Here is a 10,834-nt window from a genome sequence, read left to right on the forward strand (position 1 = left end):
GTATGGCAACAAACATTTTGTTTTTGTAAATGTTTCACAAAACAGGGACCCACTGGTTTTAATCTGTGTGACCTGTTTCCTCATCTTTTAAAGTCACATGATCATTTAAACAAGAGTGAGTAGTGAGTTTATGCTTAACGTCACATCGGCAATATTCCAGCCATATCATGACGAGAAGTTATACAGTATTTATACATATATTTAAACCAAATAAGAACCTGTCAGCGATGGACAGTAAAATTACCACAATATCACAGATTTAATGTTTTAAAACTAGCATACAGCAATAAAAAGATATCCCTAAATAGTCATGAAACATTACAATTTAAAAAAGGGCTATAGATGACCAGCATCTGAAGGTAGAACACCATGCTAGGGTCCATGGGGACGTACAGTACTTTTGCTACCTACATGGACCCCAGCCGGATTTACATCATCCCCTCAGCTGTTGGCGATTATTGACAATACTGCGATTAAAAACGTGGCTGAAATAAATATACTTTGAAAGACATGGTCTTACATATCCTCTCAGGGGAACAATAATTTTACACTACTTTAACCCCCATCGAGGATATAGCCACTAACAATTTCAGTTATTGATTTATTCAACCAATTATAAAATGAATTTAGTCTTGAGCGATGAAACTTTGAAATATTTATCCCTCGTGATGGAAAAATCAATGCAGTCAATTTAAACTAGAGAGGGATATAATGATTGAATAGTGATTTTTTTCTCCCACATATCACCTGATGGAGTATTATATACGTTAATGACGACGTCATAATAAAGGCTGCACAACGTCATGCTGTAAGTAAAATGGGTGCATCCGTGTTTCCGTAGGCATCGGTCCGCACATTCTGCAACGTTGTTGTTCACTGTGGACTCCAGGATAGACAGACTAGAAATCACTGGCTCCTGTACTAGAGAAAACGCCAACATCGGCTCCTGACAAGGGAGTTGAGGCTTTTCATCTGAGAATATAAACAACAAAGAAGAAAAGATATCACTGTGCATATATTTTTATATGATATAAGCGATAAAAGAATTTCCATTTTTATACCCTCGACGGGGGTTGAAGTAGCGTAAAATTATTGTCCCCCTGAGAGGGTATGTAAGACCACCTCTTTCAAAGTATATTTATATCTACCTCTATTTTAACTGCAGAATATTTGTTAACTTTTAATATCTGACTAAACTCGCAATAATCACCAGTAACTCGGGGAAGTGTAAATCCTGCTGGGGAACCATGCAGGTAGCAGAGGTACCGTAAGTCCCCTTGGTCCCCAGTATGGTGATCTTACCCTTGTTGCTGGCGATCTATAGCCCCATTTTTATATTATGTCGTACCTTAACAATCAGAAATCTTTAGTGTTTCTACAACTAGTTTTGGGTCAATCTGTGATATATTGCTGGTTTTTATACTGTCCCTCGTCGACAGTTTTTATACCTATTGTATAACTTGTTCAAGTCACATTATGGCTGAAATATTGCCGACGTGACTTTAATTAAACTCACTCACTCACTCACTCACTCACTCACTCATTTTCATAACAAATCTCTACAGAGTCATTATATTGTATTTATGTTTCGATTCCGGGATAGAATAGGTCTTCAGAAACCCATGCTTGCCGTAAAAGGTGACTATGCTTGTCGTAAAAGACAACTAACGGGATCGGGTGGTCAGGCTCGCTGACTTGGTTGATACATGTCATCGATCCCCATCGCGTGGATCGATGCTCATGATATCAATCACTGGATTGTCTGGTCAAGACTCGATTATTTACAGACCGCCGTCATATAGCTGGAATATTGCTGAGTGTGGCGTTAAACAACAATCCAACCAAACAATGTATTTATGAATATCTAACAGATAGGGATGATACCAGGTGTTCGCGGAAAGGTGAGCGCATCTTGACCCATCCCCGTTGGCACCCGACACAAACAAAAGTTGTTGTAGCTTGGACCTACCCGGTACACAGACAGGTGGAAGACCATTCTCGCCCTGAATCGTCTTCCAGGTTCCTGTCTCCTGGCAAACTCGCAGTCCTATGTTTCCATCGTTACGGTAACCATAGCGACATAAGTACACAACTCGATCGAGGTATCTTCGATTTCCTGTTGCTATGGCATGCGGATAACTAGTTGGCGGGTCACACGTAATGGCTGGAATGATACAAATAGTTTCTTGTGAAACCGGTTGGCTTATTACATTACCAAGTAGTATTTGAACAGTATGACATGAAATTTTCTTGTAGCAATATTTCTTGAGCTCATTGCTTAGATACATAGTTATAATCATTGTCATGTACTTGTACAATTTCAAACAAAATTTCAGCTCCATCTGTGATATTCCTAAAGATTCTTGATCTAAATGCAATACTTTGATCTGAGCCCCCGCCAATGAAGTGACCCGTGAAGATCCGGGGTAGAATAGGTCTTCAGCAACCCATGCTTGCCGTAAAAGGCGACTATGCTTGTCGTAAGAGGCGACTAACGGGATCGGGTGGTCAGGCTCGCTGACATTGTTGATACATGTCATTGATCTCAATTGCGTGGATCGATGCTCATGATATTAATCACTGGATTGTCTGGTCCAGACTCGATTATTTACAGACCGCCGCCATATAGCTGGAATATTGCTGAGTGCGGCGTTAAACAACAATCCAACCAAACAATGTATTTATGAATATCTAACAGATAGGGATGATACCAGGTGTTCGCGGAAAGGTGAGCGCATCTTGCCCCTCCCCTTTGGCACCCGAGTGCGGCGTTAAACAACAAATAAAACAAAACAAAACAAAACCAAACCAAGGAATTGACACAGACTCGACGAAAATGTTAAATGTAATGTCCTGTAAAGATGTTTCTAAGATTTTCTTTTCCTTTTTAAAACTACCTTTGAATGCAAACTGGTGTAGGATATTCTCACAATTGAGTATCAGGCACGTTCCTCAGCGGGTGTGGAGAATGAGTAGAAAGAAAACGGTCGGGCAGAGAGACGAGTGAGTGAGTATGGTTTTACGCCGCTTTTAGCAATTCATATACAATATGTAGTTTAAGGATTTAAAACCCACTTTAAGTACGATGTTAACAATGGTCTGTCACCGAAGGAATTTTTCTGTTTGGTATTTTCAGTTTAATGTACTGATATATTAACAAGAGGAACACTTAACTTTTTGACAGTGCTTCTCAAGGAGACAGTGGTACATACTACTTCTTCTAAAACTCCATAGGCATTTCGGGTAAGAACGAGTATGAGGCAACTAAATGGATCGGATGTTCAGACCCCGTCACAAGGTTGATTTGCATGTCATCGTGTCATTATTGCGTGGTGGATGCTTGTGATTGCTTCATAATGTCAAAAGCACTATTCAAGAGTGTGAATATTGCTGTTGTAAGCGATAAACAACAAGCACACTTCTTCAAAATTGTTACATATTATAAGCTTGTAAAGATGCGTCAAAGACATTTTGCTTCACTCTTATCGCATTAATTAATTATGAAGCAAATTCATTTTTCCTGACTTTAACACTTAACATTCTTCAACACACACATTACCTTCATGACGGTCACAGGTATAGGGACAAATGGACGCCATGAAAGGACACTGTCCATTGGCTGCGTAGAGTGCACACTGGCAGGTTTGGTCTGTGGCATTAACTCCTGTAAAACAATAATCGAAATAATATTTGTATAGACCTAGTATACGTAGTATCTATCACGTAAGTATTTTCAAGGCCCGTGGAAATTTCGGGTTTTAATTGGTCGTGATCAACCTTCATGTATGCTTGTCGTAAGAGGCGACTAACTGACGTTTCAAAGCTACCTCTAGCTCTTTCATCAGGTGAATGCTTACATAGTGCATTGAGTACTATAGTATACATATATAATATAGTATAATATATAATATATATAATCATGATATTTGCACAACACAAGGTGGGATGAATGTATAAAGATAACAACAAAGTGACAAAGCCAATGACATAGCATTAATTCACACAAATAGCATTATAATGATGAAGCCTATGGAATTTTATTAATCTACAAAGATAACATTATAATGACGAAGCCGATGGGATAGGATTAAGATAAGATTATAATAACGAAGCCAATAAGATTAACAGGAGAGGATTAATTAAGTACACTGAAGATGTTGTGCTGACAAGGATCTGGCTATTCTGACACAACAATAAAAAGAAGTTGCAATCCATTAAAAAGTGTCATGTATTCATGTTCTCCCAACTTCTAAATGCCTATCAAAGACTGCAGTATTAAAGTTTCGAATCCATATACAGTGTGCCCTTTTCTGTTGTGCTCAGTCGCGATATTGCTGGAATATTACTAAAAGCGAAGTAAAATCCCGAGTAAGATATTGAACTTTAGGAAAGAAGAAACACACGTTTCATCTGTGAAAACGCAAAGGGTTCAAATGTTCGTGGGGTTTAACCAACAAACAGGGTCGTTCATTGAATGTAGACAACGCAAGCTTTGTTGAGAATTATTAACTGCTGATAAACATGATGAAATTAGATGACCTTTTATTCCCGAGATGATTAAAGGACGATGCCAGCATTTTGTGCTATCTCAAAAGTACATGTTCACCTTTGCACATACTATTATGAGAATATACTATATACTATTATGAAGCTGTCATTGCTCACGCAAACATTGTAACAGTACAAAGAAATCCAATGTACACTTTTCTCGTCACTTCTTGGTTCTGGGTGCTTACAGTCACTGTTTCGGTTGCATTTTGTTTGTCAGTTTGTTTGATGGTATGTGATGCATTGTTTGCATGTTTAGTATAACAGATGATCCAGTCTTGGGCATTGGTATTCGTCATCAACTGATACCAAAAGGTGCAAGACGTAGGAAAACAATCAGCACAGGATGCAAGTATGTGTGTGTGTGTGTTATATTGTGTGTGTGTGTGTGTGTGTGTGTGTGTGTGCGTGCGTGCGTGCGTGCGTGTCGGCTACCCACTAAGACAGCCGGGGTCGGTCCCTTAGAATGAATGCTCGCTGACAACCTTTAAAGGTAATTATGATTTCGGTTGGTCGGTTGTTGTTTTACGCCGCACTCAGCAATATTCCAGCCATATGACGGCGGTCAGGAAATAATCAAGTCTGGACCAGACAATCCAGTGATTAATCTCATGAGCATCGATCCACGCAATTGGCATCGATGACATGCTTCAACCAAGTCAGCGAGCCTGACCACCCGTACCCGTTAGTCGCCTCTTACGACAAGCATACTACCCTTCTACGGCAAGCATGGGTTGCTGAAAGCCTATTCTACCCCGGACCTTCACGGGCCTGGTAATTATGAATGTAAATGGAAGGTACAACCTGCACACATGGAGTTCGTGTTGCACGACTGAGGACAGTGGCACATCATGTAAGCAGGGTTCAGTACGCATTCCCCGAGACTCTCCCAAGAAGTGCAGAGCTCGTGTTGGTCGACACACTCCGTCCATACTGAAACAGACATCGAAACATAAATAACTAGATTTGTTTTGGTTTTTGTTCAACGAAGCAATATTTCAAGGCAAAATGGAAAAAATGCGCCTTGAGGAGAAAAACCGCTGATTGAAATTAAAAGCAACATCTCGTTAATCCAGAGATTCCATTGTTTCGCCTCCAACGATAAACATGGCAGTTCTATCCCGGAATATCAACGGTTTGATTGACGTTATCATTGATAAACAGTATCTCGTTATCTGAGATCACTAGACGATCCCACAACTACAACCGATCCGTCACTACTCGTCCCGCTTTTAACCCGGAATGACACGAATGGGCACGAATGGATTGCTACCTTCGATGAAGTGTTGAGTTGTGCCAAGTGCTGATATTAGACTGGTTAGTTGGCTGGTTGGTTGGTTGTTGTTTAATGCTGCACTCAGCAATAGCAATAGTTCATCTATATGTCGGGTAGCCTAGTGGTTAAAGCGTTCGCTCGTCACGCCGAAGACCCGGGTTCGATTCCCGACATGGGAACAATGTGTGAAACCCATTTCTGGTGTCAGTTAGTTAGTCGCCTTTTACGACAAGCATAGTCGCCTTTTACGGCAAGCATGGGTTGCTGATTATTCTACCCCGGATCTTCACGGGTCCGACTTACAAGTTTTCTCCGCTCTCAGCATGATCGATGTTTTTGACAAAATTGATTTTTATCTCGTTGGTGTAGCGGTTAAAAAGAAGAAAACGTGCCATTTGTAGGTAAAACTAACGTAAACCACAAGGAAAACAATCTTGAAAGGCTTCTGTTCACATACAGTTTCCGCACCCCGCCAATCGAACAATTGCTCGACAGAGATCAATCAAAATCGACCACTTACTATTTCAAATACTTGTCCTGTTCGATAAAGACCTGATGCAGTGTGAAATCATTTCACCTGTGGTATGGCTGAGTTTCTTACTTGCCCGTGAAGAGATCGCTGGTTCAATAAACATACCGATACGCGTGCTTTTGTACTGCGTGAACAAGTTTCACGAACAAAGATTGAAAGCTCTCAACATCACTTGGCTTATTCAACGGCATTACGTATGGAGATGATAGATCACTGAGAGGAGCTTATGCACACTCGATGTCCCCCGACAACCTTGTTGCTAGGATGACATCATATGGCATTGTTTTGACGGTCGATCTTGCAACAAAATTCCACAAATTACGTCATAGAGTATTGTGACGTTATTGTACACTTTGTGGTGCAGGGCTCCGTTCCACAAGGCGATCGTACTGTAGCGCAACCACAGTCGTAAGTCTATGTTAAAGTATGTGAGTACGATAACCTTAGCGCTACGATAACTTTGTGGAACGACGCCTGAATTTCGCTCGTTAGAAACCAAAACTATTCACTCGTTTCATAAAATTGGTATAACACGGGAGCGAGTTTAGTATTCTATATGAATATGACGTGACGTCACGTCACCTCACCTCACCTCACCTCACCTCACCTCGGATTTTCAGGGTGAGCAGCCAACCATTTCTTATTATTTTGTTGGAAACAGGGTATTCATGTTGGGATTTTTGTTAGATACACAAAACCTTTTTTGTGTAAAATCCGAGGCCAAATTATTGTTTCAATTTATGTCTGAAACAAATAATAATTTTTTCTAAATTTCAGAGCCACCTCCTCCTCACACACGGACTAGGGCCCGTTCCACAAAGCGAACGTAGCGCTACGACTGTCGTAAGCTAATGTAAAAGTATGGGAGTGACGATCACCTTTGCGCTACTTTGGCTTTGTGGAACGGGGCCCTGGGCACAAAGGTCTTGTTCCTAATCATCTTCAGGTTGAACAACTATATACATAAAATGTAAATATTCTGGGCTACCTGAACAAAGTGTGACAGGATGACTCTTAATACAAGATCGACGAAGTAATGATGACACATCGTTTTATTTCAAATTGTGTGTTTTTATTTAAGCCATAAAATGAAGAGATGGTCTTGTTCAGACCCGATTATTTACAAGCTGCCGTGATATAAGTGGAATGTAGCTAACTATGGCTTTAAAGAACATTCACTCTTTGATACTTAAATATGAAAAATTCACGTCAAGTTTCAACCTACCTGGGACAGCTGGGCACATATATACACTGATGGATCCAAGAATCCTATCAACAACAGCGCTGGTTACGGGATCCATAGTCACATTTCCATACCCCAAGCACATTCAGTTCGCCTGCCTGATGGTCAGTAAGTCAGTATTCACGACTGAATTGGGGGCAATTCATCATGCACTCGAACTCATACCGGAACTTCCGGAAGCAAAGGTAGTCGTCCTATAAGACTCGCTAAGTGCACTTCAAGATATTAGTGGCAGAAATTCAAACTCCAGGCCAAACACAGTCAGCAATATTCTATACGAATATACAAAACTATCGGACCAAGGGCAACAGGTGGAGCTGTGTTGGATCCCCTCTCACATAGATATTCATGGAAATGAAAAAGCAGACTCACTGGCGAAGCTAGCTGTAGACAAAGCGGATATACAACCTATTCCCTTTAGTATACTAGAGATAAAAAGCAAAATCAAAACCTCCGTAGCAGAAAGATGGCAAGCCCAATGGGACTCAAGTAAGATCGGCAGATGGCTACACAAAATTCAACCCTAGGTCCAACAAAAGCCAAACTCATACTCAAATGAAAGTAAAATTGAAATTGCTATCTCACGCCTCAGACTCGGTCACAAAAAGCACGATGACAAGGTTTATTCATCTTGCATTCAGGCTGAAACCATTGATCACGTGTTACTAGAATGTCAAGACCATGCCCCAGCCTGGGCTAGGTTAAAACAAGAATTGCAGTTAGATCCGCTATATGTCATAGATCTCCTAAAGACCAGAGCTGCAATAGCGAAGGCCAAACTAACTCTATTTCTGAGAGATGGACAGCTACTCGAACGTATATAAACAGAGCAGCCAAGGATTAAAATGAAATCATATCAATATAAGAAAATAGAAATCAAATCAATACAAAAACAGAAATTATGTAAATACCAAATTCACAATAGATGTGTGTACCCTACTCACACACAGGAGTCCCAAAGAGGGACAGGTCAGCCGTAATTGCTTAGGCAGAAGGCGACCTCTTAAACACTTAATGCAACAACATCAACCCTCATTCAGTCTTGCTCGACAACAGTATAATGATCTATACCGAAGCGTCGCTTTTACAGTATTAAAGAAGTTGTGATCCATAAAATTGTGTCTACCTTGTCATGCGTCAACTTCTAAGTAATGCCTATCAAACAACTGATCGTTTTGATATCCTCTTAAATATGCAAATATACACCACTTACTCATCTGCCGCTCGTAAATTCCTTGTTTGGAATGAATACTGTCCCTGTTTAATGTTAAATACCAATTTGTATTTCAACTCCGGTACCCATGCTTGGCGTAAAAGGTGACTATGCTTGTCGTAAAAGGCGACTAACGGGATCGGGTGGTCAGGCTCGTTGACTTGGTTGATGCCTGTCATCGGTCCCAATTGCGTGGATCGATGCTCATGATTTCAATCACTGGATTGTCTGGTCCAGACTCGATTATTTCCAGACCGCGGTCATATAGCTGGAATATTGCTGAGTGCAGCGTTAAACAACAAACCAACCAACCAACCAACCAACCAACCAACTTTAAACAAACAATCAATAAAAAACAATTGATCAAAACCGATCGATTATACCGCCGTCATATAGCTGGTATAGGAATATTGCTGAGTGCGGCGCTAAACAACAAACCAACCAACCAACCAACCAACTTGGTCTTTCCGACGAGGTTTTGGAAGATTCTATCTATGTATCGACATTCTTGAATTGCTATAAGTTCAAAAGAAATACTTGCTGAAAAAATAATATCGACACGATAAGATAATGTTGTCAAGCGACACTACCTAAACTTAAAAAAACCCTAATGCCATTGAAATACATACAGACACTCAAGCTGTTCAATAACTCATCAATATTATGGTGGAGTGTCCCTCTGGTTCTCAGACACTTAAAATTATGTCTATCAACAATCATTAATCGACATTACAACATAAGTTTTGGTTTGGTTTGGTTTGTTGTTTAACGCCGCACTCAGCAATTTTCCAGCTGTATGACGGTGGTCTGTAAATAATCCAGTCTGGCCCTGACAATCCAGTGATTGACACCATGAGCATCGATCTACATGTACGCAATTGGGATACGATGACTTGCATCAACCAAGTCAGCGAGTCTGACCACCCGATCCCGTTAGTCGCCTTTTACGACAAGCATAGTCGCCTTTTACGGTAAGCTAGGTTGCTGAAGACCTATTCTACCCCGGATTTACACGGGTCTTTTGATTAAACTGTTGAAGATAAGAAATGTTTTTATTGTCGCATTTAGCTATAAGGGTTGACTGCTACGCAGATTCATAGTTTGGACATCAGTTTTTCGATTTATACCGCCATAAACCGAATAAAATACAGCCAGTCCTTAAAACCCCCTGTGGTTCCAGAACATAAGAGTGAGTATGGTTTTACACCGCTTTTAGCAATATTCCAGCAATATCACGGCGGGGGACACCAGATATTGGCTTCACACATTGAACCCATGTTGGGAATCGAACCCGGTTCTTCGACGTAACGAGCGGACGCTTTAACCACTAGACTACCCGACCGCTCCCCAGTACATAAGAAGAGCTATGTTCATGACTGATATGATTAATATATACCCGTGTCTCTTATCAATTGTTTGTCAAAATTGTAGTTTATTCATTACCATTAATATATGAGCTTATGTATGAATATCTGTGTCATTAGTGCGTTTTCGGAGAGTAGTAAGTAACGTGACGTGACGTGACGTGACGTGACGTGACGTGACGTGAAACTGCCTAATACGATCAACACGACGGGAAACACGCAGTGTATATGACACGCAATATTTTTTTAATCAAAATGCAATTATTTACTAACAGTTTAAAGTTAATTACTATATTCTACCAAAACAGCACGTTTTACCCATTTATCGACTTGTAGAACAATATGTTCAAATTCAAATGTTTGATTTAATATATTTCGAAAAGAGTGTTTACTTACCTGTCAAAACTATCGCAGCCAACACGAGAAGAATAGTTTCAGTACATGTATATAACATCACGGAGTGTGTGGATGGTGACGCGATCTCAACAGAATGGACACGGTTCTAAATATACTGGTGTTTATATATTTCCACTGTGATAATTGATCTATTTTAAAGAGATATTGATTACCGGCCGTGCGTCATGTCTCAAGTATGATGTCTGAGACGACACCAGGTGATTATGAAGACGCTTAGTCTTAGTTTTTTGTTTGTTTAAAG

The 10,834-nt window shown here is 40.3% G+C and overlaps 1 protein-coding gene across 1 annotated transcript; it reads right to left on the reverse strand.

The window, feature by feature from the left end:
• Positions 1-691: 691 nt before the first annotated feature.
• Positions 692-10,630, reverse strand: LOC139464792 (uncharacterized). Its single transcript, XM_071246301.1, has 5 exons — positions 10,573-10,630; positions 5,353-5,481; positions 3,560-3,664; positions 1,970-2,164; positions 692-972 (listed from the first exon to the last, which is right to left on the reverse strand). The coding sequence occupies exons 1-5, from the start codon at positions 10,628-10,630 to the stop codon at positions 692-694; spliced, it is 768 nt and encodes a 255-aa protein (XP_071102402.1).
• Positions 10,631-10,834: the final 204 nt, after the last annotated feature.

This window comes from Haliotis cracherodii, unplaced genomic scaffold (assembly GCF_022045235.1).
Source record: "Haliotis cracherodii isolate W230 unplaced genomic scaffold, xgHalCrac1.p SCAF_17, whole genome shotgun sequence".
In the NCBI taxonomy this organism is placed as follows: domain Eukaryota; kingdom Metazoa; phylum Mollusca; class Gastropoda; order Lepetellida; family Haliotidae; genus Haliotis; species Haliotis cracherodii.